General features: G+C 31.7%; 2 protein-coding genes across 5 annotated transcripts; one reads left to right on the forward strand and one right to left on the reverse strand.

Annotated features, from left to right (window-relative positions):
• Nucleotides 1–7,230: 7,230 nt before the first annotated feature.
• LOC109788393 (phosphopantetheinyl transferase) lies at nt 7,231–12,597 on the forward strand. Of its 2 annotated transcripts, none has more exons than XM_020347105.3 (5): nt 7,231–7,511; nt 8,309–8,441; nt 9,195–9,439; nt 10,483–10,654; nt 12,295–12,597. In XM_020347105.3, the coding sequence occupies exons 1-5, from the start codon at nt 7,372–7,374 to the stop codon at nt 12,481–12,483; spliced, it is 879 nt and encodes a 292-aa protein (XP_020202694.1). In that variant the 5' UTR covers nt 7,231–7,371; the 3' UTR covers nt 12,484–12,597. The 2 variants fall into 2 exon arrangements, with proteins under 2 accessions (XP_020202694.1, XP_020202696.1); XM_020347107.3 differs by having other exon boundaries at nt 7,233–7,487.
• Nucleotides 12,598–15,943: 3,346 nt separating this feature from the next.
• URED (urease accessory protein D) lies at nt 15,944–23,688 on the reverse strand. Of its 3 annotated transcripts, none has more exons than XM_020347115.3 (9): nt 23,539–23,688; nt 23,045–23,209; nt 22,456–22,521; nt 22,281–22,355; nt 22,006–22,050; nt 21,446–21,679; nt 19,109–19,191; nt 18,868–19,033; nt 15,944–16,276 (listed from the first exon to the last, which is right to left on the reverse strand). In XM_020347115.3, the coding sequence occupies exons 2-9, from the start codon at nt 23,168–23,170 to the stop codon at nt 16,163–16,165; spliced, it is 909 nt and encodes a 302-aa protein (XP_020202704.1). In that variant the 5' UTR covers nt 23,171–23,209; nt 23,539–23,688; the 3' UTR covers nt 15,944–16,162. The 3 variants fall into 3 exon arrangements, with proteins under 3 accessions (XP_020202704.1, XP_082916601.1, XP_020202703.1); XM_083060475.1 differs by lacking the exon at nt 23,539–23,688 and adding an exon at nt 23,448–23,510; XM_020347114.3 differs by lacking the exon at nt 23,539–23,688 and adding an exon at nt 23,311–23,451.
• Nucleotides 23,689–24,564: the final 876 nt, after the last annotated feature.

Genomic DNA, 24,564 nt, shown 5'->3' on the forward strand with positions numbered 1-24,564 from the left:
CCATTTATCCCCACTCTTCGAGCGAGATTTCTCACTCCCCCCTTACCTTGATGGGAAAAAGTCGAAGCACGAGCAGTTTTTGGGTAGTCTCTTTCTCCTGGTTCTCCTTGGTCTTCAAAAAGCGTACAAAAGAAATGAACAAAGAGAAAATAAGTACGTGAAACTAACTCTGACAACTCCCTTTTACTCAATTAATAAAATAATAATAACCCAATTACCAAAACAACCTTCCTTCCCCTTTTATAAAGCAATTAAAATAAAATCAAAATACACTCCTCCCTTTTAATAAAAATATCACAAGCTTAAACCTTTAATAAAATACATCTTCATAAAATACACCCTATATCAATAATCAAAATATTAACCAAGACCATGTTTTATATTAAAATAGAACTCATATGATTAATTAAATAATATCAAAATCCTTTAATAAACATATTTAAAATATTAAAATAATTATTAGCATATCACTACTAGAAAATTAAAAAATAGCGACTGAAATTAGCGACCGATTATGAATAAGCAAAATAGCGACCGATTTAGCGATCAAAATAAGTCGTCGCTAAAAAATCGGTCGCTATTTCGTTTGCTAAATAAGAAATTTTTATTTTTTCAGCCACAGAATTAAATTCGGTTGTTATTTCGATCACTTAATTAGAAATTTTGATTTTTTTAACGACGAAATTTAATTCGATCGCTAAATATTAGTTAAAATTAGCGAAGAAATTAAATTCGGTCGCTAAATAGTAGTTAAATTTAGAGACAGAATTCAATTCAGTCGCTAAATTTAACTAATATTTAGCGATCGAATTATATTCCGTCGCTAATTAGAAATTTTGATTTTTTTAGCGACAGAATTAAATTCGGTCGCTAAATATTAGTTAAAAATAGAGACTGAATTCAATTCAGTCGCTAGCGACAGAATTGAATTCGGTCGCTAAATAAAAAAATTTGATTTTTTTAGCGACAGAATTAAATTAGGTCCTAAATATTAGTTACAATTAGCGATCTAATTCTATTCGGTCACTAAATATTAGTTAAAATTAGCAACGAAATTCTATTCGATCGTTAAATATTAGTTAAAATTAGCGAAAAAATTTTATTCAGTCACTAAATAAAACTTAATTTTTTTTTATAAATTGCTTAAAAGTGATGATAATATTGTTGTTGAGTACCAATCCCATTTTCTTTTTTTGTAAGAGAAAAACATTAATTTATAATAAAAAATATTTATATGCACTCCTACATAATTAATACCAATAGTTATTTATGTGAAAAAATATTTAGAGGTTTTTTTTTAGATTGGATTTTTAGGCAGTTTTTTAATTAGAGTATATGAATTTTTTAAAATTTCTTATTTATTTTGATCCATATTTATAATATATATTTCTAACTTATGATAACTTTATTTGTAAATAAATATTTATATTTAAATTTTATTGATAGAAGCACTAGTGGAAAATCAGCATATTACGTTACCCCTTTTACGTTAGAAATACGAAAATCTGACGTAAACAAAATGCGGTGGCATTTTTGTAATTTTTGCGAACTTTTTTATGTCGAACCTGGTAAGGTCTGACGTAAAAAGTCAAATCCGACGTAAAAAAGGACGCAAATTTGAATAAGAGAACGCGAGGCACACCGCGCGCATTCACTCTTCATCACTTTTCGTTTTTTTTTTTCTGTAAACCCTCTCCCTCTCCTTTGTTACTGAATCATTTTTTTGTCTTTTATAGAGGGATGAACTCTTTGTTACTCATTCGCACATTGTTGCTGCTCCTCAGGTATGAATCAAGGTTTCGTTAGCACTTTTCTACTTCGCATTGCTACTGTGGCTATCTGTTTTATTCGATTTTTTGGTTGTTCTATTTGTATATGTAGTGGGCGTTTTCTTTTGGGTTGTTCTACGAAGCAGAACGGGCCGTTCTGCTTGTAAAACGGGTCGTTCTGCTTGCATTCTTATGTTTTTTTTAATATTTTTTTTACTACTTTTTTACGTCAGATTTCGTAATGTCCAACGTAAATTTACGTCAGTTTTGCAGGTCCGACGTAAAATTTACGTCTCCGCTTCTACGTCGGTATGTTTTCTGACGTAAATAGCTCAAAATATCCGACGTAGTACACCTCTTTTGTACTAGTGAAGAGATGTGATATCTTAAGGGAAAAAAGAATTATAACATCCTCTCTTTTTCTAATAGGAAGAGTATAAATGTATTTTCTTAACTATTAGTATTTCTTTATTGTTGTGTGATAAAATTAATTATTTTAAATTAATTTTAAACAGAAATAAGTAGATTGTTAATTATAAAAGTAAGTATATATATAAATAAAGATTAATTAAATATAATATAATTATTATTATTAGTAATATAATTATTATATATTATTATATATTTATAACGGTCCGGATACACCAAAATGATAAGGATCCAAAGATAATATAAGTATGAGATTGTATAGTTGAGGATGACTTAAATGAATTAATTTGTACTACTTATACTAACAACATGTATATGCTTTTCGATAGCTTATCTCATAAAAACTTCACAGTTAAGCATGCTTGACTTGGAGTAATATAAGGATAAGTGACATTTTGGGAAGTTTCCAAAAATTGTGTAATTAAGGACAAAACATGCTAAAAAGTTAAGTATTGTGAAATAAAATCCTTAAGAGGCCAAATATGAGTGGTTCGTAGTGACCAAATTTGCGACGTGTATAAAATTTAATAATAAATAAATAAATATTTAGCGACCGATTTATTCGGTCACTAATTTGGTCCCATACACTTCAGCGACCAAAATCATTGCAACCATTTTGCGACCGAATTAGCAACCGAAATTTTTTCGTCGTTAAATAGCTTAACGACCAGGGTTTTAGCAACTGATTAAATTCGATCGTTAATGTAAATAGCGACTGATTTTAGCAATTTAGCGACCGATTTTGGTGGTTGCTAAATTGCATATTTTTTTGTAGTGATATCATTAATATGAATTAAGAAAATTGGGGCATTACAATAAACAGACATATTCTATGAGACTTAGTCTTCACATTTTAGAACTAAATTAGAGTGATAAATTATATGTGAAATATTCTTCATATTTTAGAGCTAAAACAAAGCATATAAGATAGATATAGCATGACATGCTTGTTTTATCTTTTTCTTATTAAGCATATCATAGTGTATCAGATCATAATATATTGAATTATATTGGAGCATATTAAAATATATCATAGTAGATGGGATCATTATAACATAGCATGCTTGTTTTATCTCTTCATTAAGCATACAAATATGTTGAGATATATTAAAGCATATGTTGTAAATTATAGCATATGTTATAAATTAGAGCATGTATTTCTACTTCCCCTAAAAACATGCATGATCTGATGAATATAGCTTGTATAATATAGAACAAATATAATGTAAACTATGCAGAGCATGTTGTTTAGAAGAAAATAGAATCAATCAGAGCTAAAACAACTACTTGAAACTACAAAAATAAAACTTCATAAATTAAAAACTTCAAAAATAAATCAAAGTAGAAAAAGAAAAAGTTTTAATCACTCTCCCCCTTTTGGCACCAGCAAAAGTTAGTCCAAGGCATCCTCCACATTAGAGCTCAAGTCAAGGTTGAGGCAAGACAATAACTTATCGAACTTCCTTTTAGTACGTGCTTGCCTCCTTAGCTTGTAGTGCAAAACTTAGTAAAGACCGATGATCACCTTGTCGCAGTCCTCTTCAATTATGAGTGGGGGAAAGGTAGAGTGGATGATGGTGAAGAAGCAAATGATAATGGATAACAATGATTGACAACATACTCATTAGACTGAGTTGGTCAAAGACTCAAGTTGTTATCATAAAGTTGGTGATAGGAATTCACTAGTACAAAAGACCCCTTTTACGTCGGGTATTTGAAGCCTTTTACGTCGGAAAAGCATCAGACGTCAATACGGGAGACGTAAAATTTACGTTGGGGGTCAAAAACCGACGTAAATTTATGTCGGACATGCCAAGGTTCGACGTAAAAAAGTCATGAAAATTAAAATAAAAAAAACGAGTGCAAGCAGAACAGGCCGTTCTCCAAGCAGAACGGCCCGTTCTGCTTGATAGACCCAGGCAGTGGTCACTTCCTTCTGCAGCTTCACAAACACGAAATGCAACACAAACATTATTACGAAAAATACATCCCAGAAAACACAAACATCGGTTAAGGAGTGGTCACTACCTCATAGAAAAACATATGGATGTATGGTTAAGCCATTTCCATCAACACGCGAAGAAGAAACAACGCAACTCCGAAGAAGAAAAACAGAAAAACGTGAAGATGAGGAAGACAACCACGATTTGAGGAGGAGGCGGAGGGATGAGGAAGAATCCACAACGCGCGGGAGAACGTGAAGATGAAGAAGAATGCCATGATTTGAAATATGTAGTGCGCGCTCTTTATTTAAGGAGTTATTTACGTCGGACGAAGATGGGTCCGACGTAAATGAGATAATTTACGTCGGCTGCTTTAGCTGTCCGACGTAAATTATCTCATTTACGTCGAACCCATCGATGTCCGACGTAAATTTCCTCCTCTTATTTACAGAACTGCTACCGCGTTTTTACAACGTCGGGTGTGCTAGTTTTCAACGTAAATGAAGAGACGTAGTAGCTCCTTTTTCCACTAGTGATTGTGTAGATGAAAGGCAGAGTCCCTAGCCAACCCAGTCAAATGAAGTAGTTGGAAATACATGGTTAAGCGTAAACATTCAAAGGAAATGATGAATGAGTTTTTTTTTTTGATACAAGATTGCTTGTTCTAAGTTTTGATGGAAAAAGAGATATTTGTGTTTGAGTTCATGGGAGAGGTTTGGTGAGAAATTGTTTTTTTGAGATGATTAAAGTTTTAAAGATAGGGGATGATATGGAAACCTACTTCCCAAGGATCCCTTTGGAAGAGATAAGACCAAGAAAGGTGAAGGATGATAAAGTTGGTTTGAATAATAATAGGGCACTTACCTTTATTTTGTAAGGTACCCTACCTTTGGAGGCCTATCCTATCTTAGAGGGCTTTTATAGTTGTTATACATTTTTTGTAATTCATTTTAGTAGTGATTGTATTAGGATATTTTTTTGCCTTGTATTTTGGGTCAATTAGTGTAGCTACTTTTGTCCTTATATTATTTTTACTTAAGGGTGTAATTAATTTTTTTGGAGAGGTGTAATTAGCTAAAGTCATGATAGGCTTATTGGCCTTAGAAAACACAAATCTTTTTATGGCCCATAGGTTTGGATGTCCACTTGTTCAGAAAACACCTTAGCACGAAAACCCTAATTTAGGATTAGAACGATCGTTCCCACATTTGGAACAGTCGTTCTCAATGAAATTTTCAGTGCATTTTGGTCATTCCAAGGTTGGGAATGACCCTTCCCTTCCTTGGGTGCCTATAAAAGCGTGCCTAGGGCTCATTCCCTAACACACACCAATACGAAAAAAATTCTTCTCCCTTCTCTGAAATTTCTAAGTGATAGTGAGGTCTTTGTAGAACGACAGGTTGCCAAAAAAACACCTTTGTACAGATTTGTGAAGAAATTTATAAAAGCTTACTTCTGAGGTTCTAAAATTTTTCTCTTCCTTTTTCCTTCTCTTTATTTGTTTTATTTATAGCTTTACTTGCATGCAATAGATTGGACATCATGTAGACAATGTAGTAATACGCATGTTGTAAATTAGGGATAATGTAAATCGTTGTATATATAATAAAATAAAAGGGGTATAAATTTAATCACGTCATTATTATACCAAATTTGTTATAAGGTACCAAGTTTGGGCGTCGTGGGATACCTAATACTGTCCCCACACGTGACCGATTCCCGAATCTGACTTTGGCTATGAAAGCTAAAAAATAGCATTTTTGAAATCCTTTTCTTTTTCTGATGTTTTGTGTAAAATATCGGTGGTGACTCCTTCAAACTCTTTTTCAAAACCATTAGTCGGAAGATTAGTCCGGTCTTTAGACATTTTGAAATTGATGAGATTTTCAAACCAGAGGTCTAAACCATTTGTGAATAAGATCGAAACTTTTTTAGGTTTCGACAACAATAAAAAAGTTGTCTTCCCTCTCCTATATTAAAACCCATCCCCTCCCCTCCTCTCAAATAAACAAGTTTGTAGTCTCTCTCCTCTCCTTTCCTCCTACTTCTCCTTTATTTTGAATCAAACCCTAAAAGTTGTATTTACTTCTAGTTTTTAAAAAATTTATAAGCTTTTAATTTGCCGTGATGTGCTAAAAGTGAGAATAATTATTTTAAGTGATAATTTTTAAAGATTTTTTTAATTGATGATTTTTAAATATTTTTTCATCTATTTCAATTTATATTTTCATATTTATTTTTAAATTAGATTTAATATTTTAAAATAAATTATTAATAATATAATAATTTAAATAATAATTATATTTAATGATATTACACCTAATTAAAACAAATATTTTTCATTAATAATATAGATATATTCATTTGCAGGAAAAACTAGATGTCTCATTAATAGATTTCGTAACAAATGAAAAATAAAAAAGAAATAAAAATGATTTATTTTAAAATAGGTTTATAATATTTCTTAAAATTTAAAGAAAAAAAATACTCATTTTTTTAATCTATAACTATTATAGGTTTTTTTCGTAGACATATTTCGGATCCAATTTTAAATAAGTACTTTACTCTACAATTTTTTTTTTTAATTTTAACTTTTTAAACGAGAGATACACTTTTAAATTAACTACTTTTTTTTTAATAAGAGAGATTCAATGTGTTTTTTTCCACTAGTATAAATAATATCAATGAAAAAAGTACTACTTAACAAACTAAAGTATTTTTTTAATAAGTCAATTAATTATAAGCACAACATAGTTTGAAGTTAACATCATATGCATATTATCATTGTTTCAATTCTCAGTACTTGATGGTTAAACCAGCAAGAATTGGATTTACTTCTTTCGAAACATTTATATATGTTATAAAGGAGATACATAATTTTAGAATTTCTCTTGTCCTATATTTTATTTTTAGACAAATTTACCCTAAAACTCTTTTCACTTTTAAATAGATTTTTATCACACTTTAATGTGAGACATTTATCAGAGAAAACAGCAACCTTTTCTTTTTTATTAATCTAAAAACTGCACATATTTTTGTTTTATTTTATTTTATTTTTAAATAAATACATGGTGCCTCTTCCCCACTATTTTAATTTTTGGAAGTGCTTCGTCATATAAGCCGGCTGGCAAGGCACAGAAAAAGCGTGAAAAATGAGGTTTTGTTGAGCGATTAACATACAAGTTGGAAGTAGAAGCTACCTTTGTTGGTTTTGGTTATATGAGTTGAGAATGGAAGAAGGCGTGAGGAGATGGGTGGTGGACATATCAAAGTGGGACCCACACCCCTCTCACTTCTCCTTCCTTCTCTCCCTTCTTCCTTTCCAACACCACTCCTCTGTTACCAGGTTCTCTTTATCCAATTCACTTTCGTAATTCCAACCACTCTCTTTCACTATTATATTAGATTTTGATTAATTACATTGGTGTCACCACTTTTATTTGATAAAAAAAAATGATGGGTTGATAAGAGTTTAATTGATCAAAATGAATTAGCCTTAGCGGTTAGGCGTAGTGGTTAGGTGTAGTAGTTAGCTATCATATTCTTCTACGTTGTACAAATGATTATTTAGTAGAGAATAGTTCGATCTCAGTCATGTGTAAAAACTTTTCAGATTATCAATAATCAAAGTATCCTAAGTAGAATTAATCTCTATTCTAGTTGGTTGGGACTTGGGAGATACCCAAGGGAGGACCAGAAAAACAGATAAAAATGAATTTTAATAAAAAAATCATCCTTGATATGAATTTTAAGTTAATCATTATAAAAGTGAAAAAAATTATCCTACGTGACAGCTCATTATTGAATAATATGAACTTTAGGTTGTCACTTTATCTACTATTCTCAATATAAATATAATTTGGCTGTCTTTTGTTTGTTTTTTATGAATATTTTATAATTTTCTAAACTTAAAAAAATTATTTGTTTTTCCTTCTTTGAACTTGATTTTCAAATGTACCCTGAAAGGTCTGATTGGTGTCTCCCTAAATTGTATGAAGAAAATTTGTGTCTGAAATTTTGACCCGTTTATGGTATATAATGATGAAGTTTTAGCAGTCACTTTAGGTGAAATCAAGTGGTTTTGACTTTTGACATAGGTTGTTGTTCAGTTCAGAAACTTATACAAATGGGTTTTGATGGATCCCTTGACTTGTTGCGCATTGGTAGGTTTGTTAAAATGGAAGACAGGAAACGTGCACTTGTCAGCCGCATGCTTCAGTACGCTCTTGTCCATGAGGTGTTGCAAATCCCTTTTACTGACATTCTCATAAAACGAACTTTGGAAGGCAAACCATATTTGGTATGATTGTTTCCTGTAGCATTCAAATATGAGTAATAATACAACAATGATCGGTACAACTGATAGATATTTAAGTCTCTTGGTCATGCTCATGTGCAAGGTTTTAAAAAAAGACAAAATTTAGGTACACTTTTTTAAGTGTGGTTAGTATTAGTTCTTCATTTATAATTGATGTTTAACCTTGGTAATATGCTTAATCATATATTACTAAGATCTGCATTAAAAGTAAATGCATATTATTAAAGTTAAATTTTAATTCTGATTAAAAAAATAAAGTAATCATATATAAGAAATTGTACTCAAGTTTTGTTAAAAGTCTAGAACCATTCTGTGACTGTAATATCAAGGTTTTTGGGTTCTCTTTGACTACAATTGTCTCTGCATCAGTTGCATTTGTCTGCAATTTCTGATAATAAGAAGGATTGTGATGAAACCATGACTGCTATTTAAAACTTTGCTTATGTGTATGAAATAGGCTTTGTTAGGAGAAGAAAACACACTCTGATGACCTCTGCGGTGTATATCTCAAATGGAATTAGTTTTTTGGTTGTCGGATGATGATATCTTTTGGTGCGGATGATGATATCTTTTGGTGCATGCACGCATACACCCATATGTATAAAGATGAAAATAATAATCAAAATAATAAAATTTGTAATATTTACGTGTTGAATAACAAACTCAATGTTTGTTTCTCAAGTCCTGTATTCATGTTATTTTGTGGTGCCTTATTTATTTGTTTATCTCCTTCAGGACTATGATAAATGTGGTCTTAGATTCCCAAATTTTAATTTCAATGTATCCCATCACGGTGACTATGTGGCCATAGCATCTGAACCTGTATGTCTTGTGGGATTAGACATTGTCTCCTATGATGTTCCACAGGGAGAAACAATTACAGAATTCATTAAATTCTTCTCATCATACTTTTCAAGTTTCGAATGGGATAACATAGTCAATGCTGGCACTTCTGATGATGTACTAATTGAATTTTACAGGTATGATATGATTATACTGTACCAGGGTATTTTTTTTTTATCAACTGTGAAGGAATAGTTCAATTGGAAATATTTCTTGTAAAATAGATTTAATTCCTCTCAATGTTTCTGTTCCAGCATGCAGAGAGAGTGGGCACCTCTGCTTCATTGTTGAGATTTTCTTGCTTCTAGCTGTTTTTTGTATTTCATGCATTGGAATGTGACTAATACTCTAATCCTCTCCCTAGTTATATTTTGCATCTATTCTCTCTAATAAAACTTCTTTTTTCATTAGATAAATAAAATTAATTCCTCTTAATTCTGCATATATTTCTTAATTGAACTTCTTGATAGTTGGCAACATGCATGTGGAAAAAAGACTTGGTATTGTCATTTTTGTTTAAAGAAACCAATGTTGGGATGTGAGGGGGAGCTTAAACACAGGAAAATCTCCATCAATTACCAAGAGAAAATGATACAACTATGGTGAACCGGACACCACATTAAACCAAAAACCTTAAAAGGCATTTTAGGCGTATAGGACCTTGCCACTTATATATTGTTTAACTTGCCTTTTCTTATCCAATATAGAACTCTTCATTCACACCAAACACTCCAACAGCCAAATAGAATATATGAATAATGAATAATAAATTGCTTGCGTAGCATTTTTCAAGAATTGATATCAGTGCACTCTTTAAGTGAAGGCAGCTCAACAAATGACATCAGCTAAAGCCTTTACTGTGCTTTCCTAGCTTCATTCCAGATAGCAGTCATGTTCATCCCCTCAATCTAAAATCCCAATAATTTTAAGCTATGGTTTTATGCTCCTTCTCAATTTAATTGTTATCAGTATATCACATAATTTGGCAAAGAACAAACCTGAAGATATTGTTGCTATGTAATATAGAGCATAAGATAGTGTCTGAAAGTGTTCAATGATAGTGTCAGATCAGATAAAGGATTTTAATATGTCAAATAAGTAAAATTCTTTGTAAATGTAAAATGGTTTTTTGAAATGAAGATAGACCATGCTGTAAGTCAAAGGTGCTTTTACTTTGCAGATATTGGAGCTTAAAAGAAGCATATGTTAAAGCTATAGGGAGTGGACTGACTGAAGGGTTAAATAAAGTGGAATTTTCTCATACGAGATGGACTAATATATCAGTGAAAGTGGATGGGAAGGTTATGACAGAGTGGAGATTTTGGCAGTTTGAACTTGACGATAGACATTGTGTAAGTTCCTCGTGAACTTCTAATATACTTTGACAATTATGACTAGAAATCCCCGTGTGTACCTTTATTGTTGGGAGAAATAAAAATGAATACCAGATTTTTTAACTATGTGGATGAATGTGATGCAAAGGAGATGAGGGGGAAGGGGGTGTTGAATGATATTGACCAAATAATAAATGCCCCTTTTCAATCACATGAGAGATTCCATATTTGTGTAAGTTTTTTTTCTGAAAAACAAGTCATTCCTTTTGTATCCATGTAGTTAAAATCTGGTATTCTCTTACATTTTGTGAGGCTTACAATTTCATTTCCTTGCCCTTGAGTAAACTTAAAGGGAACTAACATGGTGTTGGTCATATGCAAATGAAAAAAACTGGCGTGCGTAGCAATAATTCCGAGGTTTTCGTTTCTGCTAAAGGATGGATCATATAGTTCTACAACTAGATTTCTATTGCAAGGATACCCATATTGCTGGAATTAAAATTGGTATAAGTGCTGAATAACAAAAGCTAACTCAAAGGAGGAGGATTCCCTATGTCAGTATGAGGAGTATTTAGGCTACAATAACATATTCTTAAAACTTGAGCTATGAGATAAAATATATGTTTGCATAAATTTCTCAATAAGCACTTATAAAAGAAAAAAATAAAATGAATTTTTCTATAAACTAAAATTAATTTATGCACAAACTAATTTGTAGAAGTTTTCTCCTATTAACTTTTATAAAATCTTATCTTTAGCTTATATATAAGTTAATTTTAGTTTATTAAAAAATTTCTTTAAAATTTTCTTCCTATTTTTTTTAAAAAAAAATTCTTCTTGATAAGTTTATCCAAACATACTAAAAACATGTAAATGTATTACATTTCTAACGGCTAACAGTAACTTGTAGGTCTATCTCTCATGGTTATGAATTCATGCATCTAGTTTTTTTATTATTAGGTTTTGGACTCTCTTCTTATGTGAAGAATAAGTTCAAGTTGTATAAGTTCATCATGTCTCATTCAATCAAGTGGAGAGGGGTCAGATTAGGGTAGAAAGAGTGACTCAATTTGAGAAAATAACAGCAAAATATAAAGAGGAAAGAAGAGATAAAGTTATAGGTCGTATATCCACCGAATAATATTTCTTGAATTGTGACTGGAGATTTGTTTACCGTTGGATCATACTGATTTTTGAACAGCAGGTTCATAAGATGTGGCATTTCATATTCAACGATTAAATCGTTAAAAAGAAGTCTAGAGTGAGAGAAAAACATCTCGTAATAACAACAATTTTGTTTTTAGGTTTTTCATCTTCTTATTTCTCAATTATAAGCAATTGTGATTGGTTTTGCTTCAATTGATTGTAAGCACTGTTTGATGCGTTCATTAGAGACTTTCTTGTACCCTTTGTTGATCATAGTGGAGTTTTTCTTTGGTTTGGACTACTCGTGATTTTTAACCTAAATATTTGTCTTTTGTGCATTTGGGTTATCTATCTTGCTCTATTTTGTTGGTGCTCTTCACATATTCTTGCAAATAGGGGAATATAATTTCCGATGCATAATTTACTTTCTCTCAATTAGTTGTTATTATTGTGTAGGGCTTTCCCCCATCATTTTTAACTTATATACCTTAAACTTATTTATTGTTTTACAGGTTTCAATTGCCAGAGTTCACCCAATATCAGCTGCTATGAGTTACAAAGCAACTTTGAGGAAAGTGGACTTTACTGAAGAAGAATATACTCTAGGTCTTCATCTTCCAAATGTAGACATTGTTGAACTAGGAGTAGAACAACTTATCTCAATTTTACATAAAGCACTTGATTGTAAGCATAAAGGTTAGATGTAAATGTAAATCTATGAAAAAATATTTGTACATGTTGACAAAAATATTGTTATTTTTACAGCTAAAATTCAATATATGGAAAGAAAAGCACACTTTCTCTATCCAGATAAACTTTTCTGCACTGTCGATCAACATCTTAAAGAGTCAGCAAGGTTTTATTTTGGTCAACTACTTCGTTTTTTTTCTTCTTATAATGTGCCAAAGACAATATGTATCGGGAGGAATAATCATGTGTTACGACATGTGGCACGCTATACGTCATTAGCTAACTCACCTCACTTTGGCGTGAGGCATTCGGCTACGTCGTCTCAGCCATATTGGCTGTCGATATAGTCGAGACTGTAGCGACCTTAATGTCAACCTCTTGATCACGCGGCCTCGGTCATATCGGCAGTCGATATGGTTGAAGGAAGCGTATGTTGACGATTTTTCAATCGTTAAGGTTGTGCTGGCTTTGTCGGCAACCAAGGGCTAAAAGCACAACCTCGCCTGCCCAAGTATGTTATTAGAAGGGAGCTTTATCGATAGCTTGTACCTCTCGGCTCAACCAATGGCCGAAAGGGTCGAGACCACGACATGAGTAGCATGATAATCACAATTAATAAGGACAACACAAGATTAAGAGATAATCAATTATCAATCACCATATTACCTAATTTGGTAGATTATGGAACTGACGCCCACCACGTATGGGACCCATTATGGTTAGTATAAATAGTCACACAAAATAAGGTATGATTATTGTTTATTTATTATTATTATTGATATTCGTGTTTATCCTGACTTAAGCATTAAAGTACTTTTTGTAAGTACTTCTCCCTTGCATTGTGACTCGGAATTCTTGTTTGACTTTCAGAATATAAGATTACTAGTATACCTTTAGGCAGGTACACAATACAAAGATTGTCAATAAAGCAAAACATGTTTTACTTATCAAAATACATGCATGGAATTTTTAAATTTAAATTAGTTTCGTAGCTGTTACGCATAACTTGAAAAAGTTTAATATTCATTGAATCTTCATTATAAATTTTGGGCACCTTTCAATTCCATAAACATAAGGCTTGCTAGAATAAATATTTCATAAGTACTTTTAGAAGAAAAAATAAAAAATAAAAAAAGTTGATTTCTCTAAACATTAAAACTAGTTTATATACAAGTCAATTTTATACATAAAATTTTCAGATTATTTCTCTGAAAGTTAATTTTTAACTTATGCAAAAATTTATTTTACTTTTTCTTATTACTTTCTTTTCTGCAACTAAAAATGATCGAGACCAATAGAGACACCACAATCGCCTTCATGTAAATTCATTAGAGGCACTTTTCTCCCTCACCTCATAACAAAACCCATGATCTTGTATAAACTATTTTAACTCTCATTATGAAGCCGACTCAATGGGTTAAAAGATTGCTTTATGAGTGGTAGTTCCTTTTGAACCTTTTGAAATATTAATAGACGTTTGTTTCAATGATTAAAAATTGGTTCCCATGAATGTGAACATGAAAATCTAATATTCTAAATTTTGTTACGAATTTTGAAAAATTATTCATATAAGAATTGTTCTAAGAATGCTTTCTTATCATGTTTCATACTTTTTTATTCTCATGTTGAGAGTGAGAATGTGATACTTTTATGTGAGTATTAGCGTACAAAAAGAGGATTGAATTGTTATACTTTTTAAAAATTTATTTTTTTTATAAAAATTTGTTACTCATAAGGTATATCTTCTAGATGTTAAAGCTAGATCTTCTAAGTATTGAAACTTAAAATATTTTTCTTGAAAATGGTTTCCAAGCTTACTTGTTTGTAAAATAGATTATGTAACAATATAATGATAAATATAATAATATTAAATAAACAAGTTCCTTTATAAAACCTTGTTCTTTATGCAAAAATCTATCTTTTGGAAGGTGAACTTTTTGAGTATTCAAAAACTTAGTTTCTTTATAAACTATCTTTTCAACAGTTTAAAATGATGACAAATTATGCAATAAAGATATACAAAACAATAACAAAATTCCAACAAGTAAGAATATAGAGTAAAAAAGATTGCATACTAAATTTTATACCGTCATACTAATAATCTTGATATTCTTTTAAAGATTTTCATTATATACTTGAGACATGTCTTCTAAGCCATTATGAGTTCTACATTTTAAAAATCGCGTTAAATCAATCTTAAGTTTACTTTAATTGATATTCTGAATATAGTAAGTAAATTCATCATTAACATAAATATCAAAAAAGGTTATAACTTTTGTTCATAAGATTTGTTATAATTAAAAAATAAAGGATTTAGACTCAAAGGCAATTTCTTTTTCTAATTTTTTTTCTTTCAATTATCACAAGTTTTGAAAATATTCCAAAAAAACTACTAAAATATAGCCAAACATGTTTTCGAGAACAACATCCTAGTTATAGTACTCTCGGAAATGCGATTCTGAACGCTTCCCAAATAGTAATACAACACTATGACATATTTTTAATAAGAAAAAAATTATATAAAATAAGAGTAATTTAGTCTTTTAGGGATACATAACCAACTCTCTTAATTCCGTCTTAAAGTGAATGGATTAAAAAACAGTGGGTCTCATGTTCTGTTTCATGCTTCCTCCCCCCTAACAATTGCAACCTTGCCACTTTTTTCCTTCTTACAGTTGCTGCATGTTTATTTGTCCCACTTTCTATTGTTTCAAAATAAGCATGGATATCCTCAATGTGACAGAAAATGTAGAATACGTTTCTCTCCTAACAACTTTTTCCACACGGTCATACGTAAGGGACAAACTATTTGCCTTCAACCGGACTTTATTGGCCTCAAAACTTATTCTTTCTTTAGTTCTTACCTCTAAACGTTTTCATCATATTCATAGATTCGTAATAATATAAAATCCTTGAAAGAGCAAAATAACAATAACATTAATCCAAAATTTAAAAAATCAATTGACTAAAGTTACACCAAATAGTTGAATTTAAAAACTTGTTTAACACTCAAAGAACTTATTTAGTATTTACTTAACGCTCAATACTTCGAAGTGATTTCTTAAACTGTAACATCGTGTGTTTTCTTTAAATGCACCAAACATGAACGAAAATTCATATTAATGGGAAAATAACGTAATTAGGAAACCCCATTAGAAGTGACCAACCAAATTCTATTGCGGAAATTAATATTTTCAAAGTCATAAATACTTGGTAGTTACTATGATAACATGGTTATAAAAGAAAATCAAGTTATGCTTTGTCTCACTCTAATGTCTACCAAACGTTACCACAAGATTCAGACAAAAATATAAATAAATAAAAATTCACTCCAAATTCAGTTCCATGACATCCATACGATTCACTTCATGTCTCAATTATATTTTGTTAATTTTACCAAGCATAATGACACCTAAAAATTTTCTTAAATTAGGGTTTTTCAATGTAAAAATATGCCATAACCCCAAGAAGAAAAAGAAAGTTGGGAGTTGCAAGTTTCCCAGCAACAACTTATGGCAGGAAAATAAGAAAAGTTTGATCCTTCCTAAAGTGAAATTCAAAATCTGTCCTTAATATATGGCAGTTTGATAACTAGAAATATAATATGCATGAATAAAAGGAATGTAAAACTATAATACATGCATGTCTGCAATTAAAACCAATACAATTATTTCATGAAATAACTTCGCTTTATTTGTATGGTGGCGTCCCTATCATTGGCTCCAAGGGAGCCAATTGATGTCGTAGAAACTTATAAACCGATTCAGTTGTCTCGGCAGCCACTCGAACAAGAAGACCAATTTTCTGCACATAAAACGAAGTTGCAGCTAGCAACATTTATAACTAAATAATATTACATAGTCGTGAAACAAGGGTATTATCACCCAAGTGTTTAACAAATCATAGCATCTTTCAATGTATTGTTGAAAAATTCTAGCAACAAGGTAATTCACACTCTTAGAACACTATTATTAGGTGAATTTTATGTTGGTCTCGCTAAATAACGTGGCATGGGCCCACTCATTGTCTAGCGGAACTCAAATGAAATTTAACCAATAATAAGTGTTTCTGAAAGAGTAAATGCTAACTTTCCTTTATTTTAAGGACAAGACGATCAATCCTAGAATTTTGATGAAAAAGAGTTAAATGCTAATGTGTTTACTGTAAGTGTACAGTGATCAAAAGTCACAACCCACCTAACTAAAAGATATACAGTCTGATGAGAATCGTCCTAAAACCATACGCAACTAGTAAACTATAATTTGAATGGTCCTATCACAATATATCAAGTCTGAAGACTAATCCATCCTAGGATCTTTGGAAATTCCTCTATGGTCAACAAAATGAGACAAAGTATAAAAGTCATACTTTGCATGCACAAAAACCTCGTGCACTATGAATCTGATTGAAAACAAGTTTAGAAACGCTTTTGAAAACTTTTCTAATGAAAAATACTTTTTATTTTCGGTAGAGAAACTCTCAAAAGTCCTTCTAGTTTGTAACCAAACAAGCTCTCTGTCTAAGACAAAAGTAGATATGTCAATGTAGGTTTTAAGTTAAAGTTAGTTTGCAGATATAAGAATAAAAAGTTCTTCTTATTACGATCCCTTATCAACTTCAAGAGAACAAAAGAAACACTTGTAGTTTGAAGAAACGAAAATTATGTTCAAAGTCATTAAACACACAATTAATGCATATTTTGAAAAGAAACATTCTCAAACTATAGGTCTCCGATGTCTTTCAAGAAAAAAGAATATAAATAGAGAAGATTAAACAGTTAATGTTGCTAGCTACTTCAAAACCGTGTTTCATGAGAGAACTAAGCATATAGAGATTAACTGTCAATTTTTAAGAGAGAAGCTATTATCCAAGGAGATCATCACTAAATTTATTAACTCCAGTGATCAACTTGCAAATTTGTTGACTACATCCTTGAGAGGACCTTGGATTCAGTTTATATGTTCAAGCTTGGTGCATACAATTTATATGCTCCAACTTGAGGGGAGTGTTAAATTAAACCTTTTTGTATCTATTGTTCAGCTCTTTAAAAGCTAGTTTTGCTGTACTTTGCTGCTGTGATATATCTCAGCTAATTATTCTCTACTCTGACTTATACATTTTGTACTCAGATATTTCTCAAATATATATACAATATACATTAGTGACGACAGATTAACTCACTGATTTTTCTCTCTAAAACTTAAATCTCTTATATTCAAGTCTAATAAGCAAGTTGGGCATGGGAGATATCTTTGCACCAACTTAGAGGGGAGGGATGTTGCAAGTTTGTCCTTAATTTTTGTATCAATTACTGGTTTGATTTTTAAAGGGGTGTTGCAAGTTTGTCCTTAATTTTTGTATCAATTACTGGTTTGATTTTTAGAATCAGATTTAAATAAAAGCTGAATTATGATCCGATAATAGATGATAAGCTATTTTTTTTTCCTGATTGCAGCAGATTTAGTTTCCTCTTTAGGACTGATTCTGTCTATAAATCAATGCCTGTATTATTCAAAATGTATCAGAAAATTAAAAATATACCCCAGACTAGCAAGATTCACTGTACAAGAAACAAATGGACAGCCTTACCTTAAAGATGATTCAAAATTCCAGCAAATCATTTTTCCACGCTCCACTACCATAGGCACTCCCTTCAAATGCCCCTAATTGGGTCTACTACTAGTGATATTGTATTGTTACAATCATAACTCACTAAAATTGATAGCACCCAACTCAAAGTAGCAAATTTAGTTTAGGATTATCTCATTTGAATTATGCTATCATAGTTTATGTTTAGGATTTAGTTTAGGATTATGTTATTTGAATTATGTTATCATAGCTTATTTTTAGGATTTATCATTTGAATTTTGTTATCATAGATTATCTTTAGGATTAGGATTATGTTATTTGAATTCTGTCATAACTTATTCTTGGGATTTATCTTCTTTTATCAATTTTAAGAATTTAGGCAAGGGATATGAAGATAAATATAGTGTAGTTTGACAGAGAGGGACAGTTTTTGAGAATTTTTATTGAATTGTAATCGGAGTTGGTGCTCTAGGAGAGGAAGGCAGTAGATTAATCTGTCAATCTCTTTATTTATTTGAAATAATAATACCCACCCATTTTTGGGTTTCCATCAAACACAAACAAACCTATTATGCAAATAGTAGAAAACCAGAAAGTTTCCTCCATTTCATTCTACTTTTCAACATACAGCAATGCACCGACACTAGTATCTTGGATCTATGACCAGAAATGAATTGAGTTCCAGCAAAACAAAAGTAGGAGAAGTCAGATATAAACAAACTCAAGTCAAAGCACTCTTTAAACAATGGAGCTAGACATTATATTCTGGTCAATTGAAATTGAAATTGATATAATTTATCATTTACCTTGGGACCAAAGGCACTGCAAGAAGCTATGAAGCTTGGTTTTGTAATGAAATGATCAGCCTTGTCCCTTTGGTGACTCCATGCAGTGGAAGGATGCTGTAATTGTTCAGACATAATTTTTTTTACGTGATCTTGCACAAGATTCTGGATATACTCCATCTTTGGCCTAAAAAAGCACATAGTACATGAATTCATAATACCAAAAAATTAATCAAAAAGTAAGAAAAAATAAACCACTCACCCCAAGAGTACAATCATTGCAATTACTTGGTAGTTGTGCATGTGTTCTTGTATGCATCCCACTTTTTCTTTCTCTAATAACATCTGTTTGTAACAAAAAGCCATTTGAGTAGAATATGGGAGAAAAGGATAACAATCCCAAAGTAAAAGATGGTCCAAATTGCCTTTTCCAAAATATCTACTGAAACTTTATTAATTCAAACTACAAGAGGAGGGATGTTGTTTTGTACATTATATGTGATGGGAGGAGATATGAAGAAGCAACATATGCTGCAAATTTTAATGCTCTAATTTTAGCATCTAACATGATAGTCATTTCAGAAAGCTGACAAGCACAACACCCTGTATAGGGGAGAGAAAAATGCAAAGCAAAATATGCTGCTCGATTTGGATGTTCTCTTAACATAATATTGTCACTAAAGAAAATCACAAGGACAACACCCTGTACACGGAATAAACCTCTCCTTTATATGATCCCACATTCCTGCACGGGGTCCAAATATGGTGTCTATCTCTTTGATAAAATAACAAGGTCATAGTAAGAGCTGAAATGGAAGTTTGAATTCGTAGCTGCCAGATTGAAAGGGATAAAAAAGCAATTATAGAGTCTTCTTAAGAAAGACATCCACTTCATGTCCTGCAGTCCATTGCTGTCATGGGTTCTTCATGATCATGAAATAACAATTCTCTCCTTTCCCAATAACTTTTGGTCATAAAATGGTAGTATGATAAGAGCCTTTGGGAGAACCACTTACCATGCCACAATAGTTAGTTATTCTAGTTGAGGGCCCATGGCCTTGCGAGACTCAAGTCTCATTGCAATTGGATCCCTTAATCTCACCCCATTGACTGGGTTTTAGCAAACATTACAATGCCATCACCACTTGCACTGCTCATTCACAACTAAGAGACATGATGGAAAGCTCTAATTCCAGTTGATAAGAGCCTTTTGAGAACAACTCCACAAAGCTATTGTTGAAGTTAGAGCACCAAGATCTTATAAACCCCAAACTAGAATCTCATACTTCCAATGTGGGACGTGACTGCTATTAGGAAAAAAATCAACAAGCAATGGAAAAAGGCGTTTATTAGGAATAATTTCCCTGGATCAATGTGACCCAAAGGGTAAGAATGTTGTACAACAGGCTGGGTTGAGAATACCCGAACTCTCATAGACTCCTACAATTCATAGACTTCTTAGACTCCCCTCTATTTCCCTATCTGCTTCTATTTGTTACATTTCTGTTATTTATATACAGTTGTTAGTTTACAGCCATGTCAGTTACAACTGTGTTTCCCTCCTTAGTGGCCCTTCCTATTCTATCTCATATTGACTGTCTTGATAAATGCTCTCGTATTAGAGTACATGTACAACATCAAATAATTTGCATATAAGGGAAATATAAAGTCCCAAGATTTTAGCCCATATAGTGTCTTAAGGACCTAATTCAACCTCACAAAATCAACTTCAGAAAAGAGGACTTCCCAAATGTCACAAGGACTACATTGACTATATTTCGGTGATATGGGATCTCAACACAACCCCTCACACCCAAGGCTGGTAATTTGGAGAATAGATAAATGCAAGGAGTCCAATAACAACACTGCTTCGTGCCTAGGATTAGACATCTAGATCATAAACAAATATATAGATGGTCGAATAACAAATCTAAGATAGGCTCTAATATTATCTTAAAGAATTTGGGAGTTAAGACTTAACCCACAAAATCAACTTGTAAAGTAAGAATTGCCCAAACCTTATACATTGACCACATAGTTGATGTAGAATCTCTCAACATAGTAGTGCATCAAAAACTGCTAGGTACACTCGTCTACTATTCATAGGGCAGCATATGGTGCACCAAACAAGTTTCTAATGGTAAGAGCTAAAGTAATTGATTTTGAACCCAAAAGCATTGATCATCTCCCTTTATGTAAGAATATGCATCACAAGAAATTATTCCTATATCATACTGGTTAACAAAACCATGAAAAGGAAAAATGGTGTCAGTTATTTTTCAGTCTTCTAAGTCCTCAATGTCTAAATTTGCATCTTAGTGTGTTTGATTCAGCTTATTTTAGAGAAACAATCACTTGCATTTATCAATTTCCCAAGATGGCTTTTGAAAAATAAGTGATTATATGTCCTGAAAAAATGCAATACCAAACTTGCACTTAACGATGATTGGTTGAGTCTGTGGCCTGCGTCAAGCCCAGGTGAAACACCCTTGAGGAAAAGATAAAGCAGTATATAGCACATTGGTTGCCACTTAACTGGCTTCATTCTTTAGATGTACTATTGATAACAAGCATAACAAGGACAGCAGTAAACAATTACCGTATCCAGAAATAAAGGTTGTCCATCTTCTAAGAATATATTATTGGTGCTTCTATATAGATCAAAATCCCATTTTTCTCCACTTTCATGTCGCCCACTTGTAATCCAATCAACCATGACCATATTTGAGTCTGATGACACACTGAAGACTTGTTTCTGATAGTATCTTGCAGTGGAAAAGCATGTCACTGGATCTGGAATGATGGCTAATAGTGCATTGCTTCCAACTCTAGCCTACTACACAATCAATTCAACAGTTGTCAGTTGTACCCAGAAACCAATAAACTCACCAATAGTCAAATATTAACCACAAATGAAAAAACAAGTTCGTCAAGGAATTTCTCTTTAAAAGTATAAGTATGTTATGTTATTAAAAAAATCAACTTATTAGATTCCAACAATAAGCATAATACTCATGCCATGATCTTGATATTGACATCATGTACTGTAAAGTGAAACAATTATTGCTAATCTTTTTTCTCTATCATGTAATATGACTCCTCTAAGTTATGAATGATGAGCATCAATGCTAACTAGCAAAAGAAATACACTGTTTTTACCTCTAATATTTGTTGAGAACACATAGATCCAACAGATTTGTAAACCTAAACCAAGACAACAAAATTATCAATAATCTAAACATAAGCCAAGTTAAAGACCAAAATTCACTCTAACCAAAAGCAACTGATCTAAAGATATATATATATCTTGTTCATAAGCACCTGAATCTGATCCAGAAGCCAGCTCAATTTAAAAAAGATAACACTAGAAGGGTGAAGATGAAGAAAATAAAAAAAGAACCAATCAGCGACAGAAAGAAAAAAAATTAGTCAACCTTGGTTGAACCTTGGGTGGTTAACACCATGGTACAAGCATCTCCCACAGAAAACTTGCATGTAATGTGATCACCCTACACCTCACAAGGCAAACACACAAGTCCACCATCATATGTAAATAGAAACATAAAACCAAGGCAAGGAAGGGGGCAAATATAAAACCATAAAACTTACAGATACAATTCCACCTCCATAATTGAGGGCATAAACCCATACTGCATCAATTTTGGAAGAACCCACCTAAGCAATAAGTGAAAAAAAAAAAAAAAACATTTTTAGCATGCCAAGCTAATATTTTTAGACTAATGGCTCCATAACACAAGCATACAAGTCTATGCAACCAAGTCAAAACACGACTGAAAGTATAATAGAAGAATTTAATTTTCATATAGTCTCAAATAACTAGTCAAAATAGTCTATGTATGTAACTTTAAAAGTAATTAGTACAACAAAATTCAACAATTTTCAATTATATGGCAAGATAAAATTTTAATTATAATGCACTATTAGTGTGTAAAGAAATTATTCTAACAACTAATCAAAAATTATCCTGTGTCAACAATTTCCCATTATATGGAAATATTAAAAAGAGTTCAATCTTCATGCAGGTTAAGGTCAATATCTTTATCATGCAGAGAAGGATATGTAATTAGATGTCAGTTTTACTATATTGTAATTAAATTCATGCAACAGTATACTCTTTCAGTCTTTTCCAATTAAATTCCTAATAATAATAATAATAAAATTAAAGATTGTTGAAAACCTTTTTGGGTATGATGAACTTGAGGGGGTATCTGGAGAAGCAACGTATCACAGATGATCTACCTCCAACTTTTTCAACCACCACTGAACCCACCTCCATTTCTTTGTCTCCCTCGCCACTTTGCATTATGCTTCTTCTACCTTCAACAGATGACAGTGCCTCGTGCTGGATTCAAAATTAAAAATTTTAAAAAATATATATTTAATATTCTCTTTCGCATGGTTGGATCAACAAGAGGGAAAAGAGAGAGAGAGAGAGAGAATTACAGAAACATTAAAAGACATGCTTTACATTCTTATTTAGTTAGTTCAAAGTTAAAATGAGAAATAAAAAATGAGGCCCAGAAGCATTGTTTGATTTTCACATGTTCGGAATATACGAGGAAGGGCAAAGAAAGTGTAACTTTTAACCGATTGAAGAAAATATTGTGCCAAACAGAGTGTATGCAATTGAGAACAACATAAAATGCAAAAACATTGAAGAAGAGGAATAACCTGATATAATTGAAGGAGTGAGGTGCGTGGCTCGCTGGGAAATAGACACCACCGAGTCGTAGTGCAGGCGTTGTTGTATATATTCGACACGCATTTTTAAATTCAACTAGGCGAATGAAAAAAAAAACAAAAACAAAAACAAAAACAAAACTTTGTTTTTTCTGCCACGATCTCTTTAGTCCATTAAACTAAAAAATTCGCATCACTGTGACGATAGTTGGTAGAATGAATTTTTTTCGCACATAATAAAAATAGAACGAGATTCTTTAAGTAAATCATACAAGCAAGGATGTTGTACATATAGTACTAAAATTATTTTAAAGCTCGTCTCTTTTTTTCTAAATTTTTCTAATACTTAATATTAGAGGGGAGTTAAAATTGGATGAGAAAAACTTGTTTCCTTCTATTTTCTTTCCTTGTACAAGTTGAATGAAATAAGAAGAGTTATGTTCTTTTTTATTCTCTTGAAGATGATAGTTGTGACTTGTGATAAATGTTAGTTAAATATCGTTTTTTGTCATGGTAGTTCAAAATTTCATAAAATCTAATGATAAAGGAATGAAGAGTAGCAATCTCGACTAAACACATTTTTGTAGGCGTTGACAAATTCTTTTTGTAATTGTCTTTCTTTTGCTAGGCGCTGCATTGGGATTGTTTTACTATATCATTTTGCTCGTGTTCACAAAATAGGAAATAAATTAGCATATTTGCATTTATAACTTGCACAGGTTATCAGAATACTTATCAAAGAATGTTTTCAAACATTTTTAAGGTTGATTTAAGGTGCGAAGATGTTCAAACAAACATTGGATTTGTTAATACTTAAAAACATAAACATTGGTCTTAGGATGTTGGATGTTGGACACGGACTTCGACTATCGTTTTAGCTTAATATTATACTTGTTCAATTTCACGCATTGATAGAAGAAAGTTTGTTATAAAAAAACAATTTTGTTCTTCAACTCTTCTATGCATTGAACACATGGTTCCTATAATCATTTAGACAAATTGTTTGTTCATCAAGGT

Source organism: Cajanus cajan, chromosome 7 (assembly GCF_000230855.2).
Source record: "Cajanus cajan strain Asha chromosome 7, NIPB_CcT2T_4, whole genome shotgun sequence".
Lineage (NCBI taxonomy): Eukaryota > Viridiplantae > Streptophyta > Magnoliopsida > Fabales > Fabaceae > Cajanus > Cajanus cajan.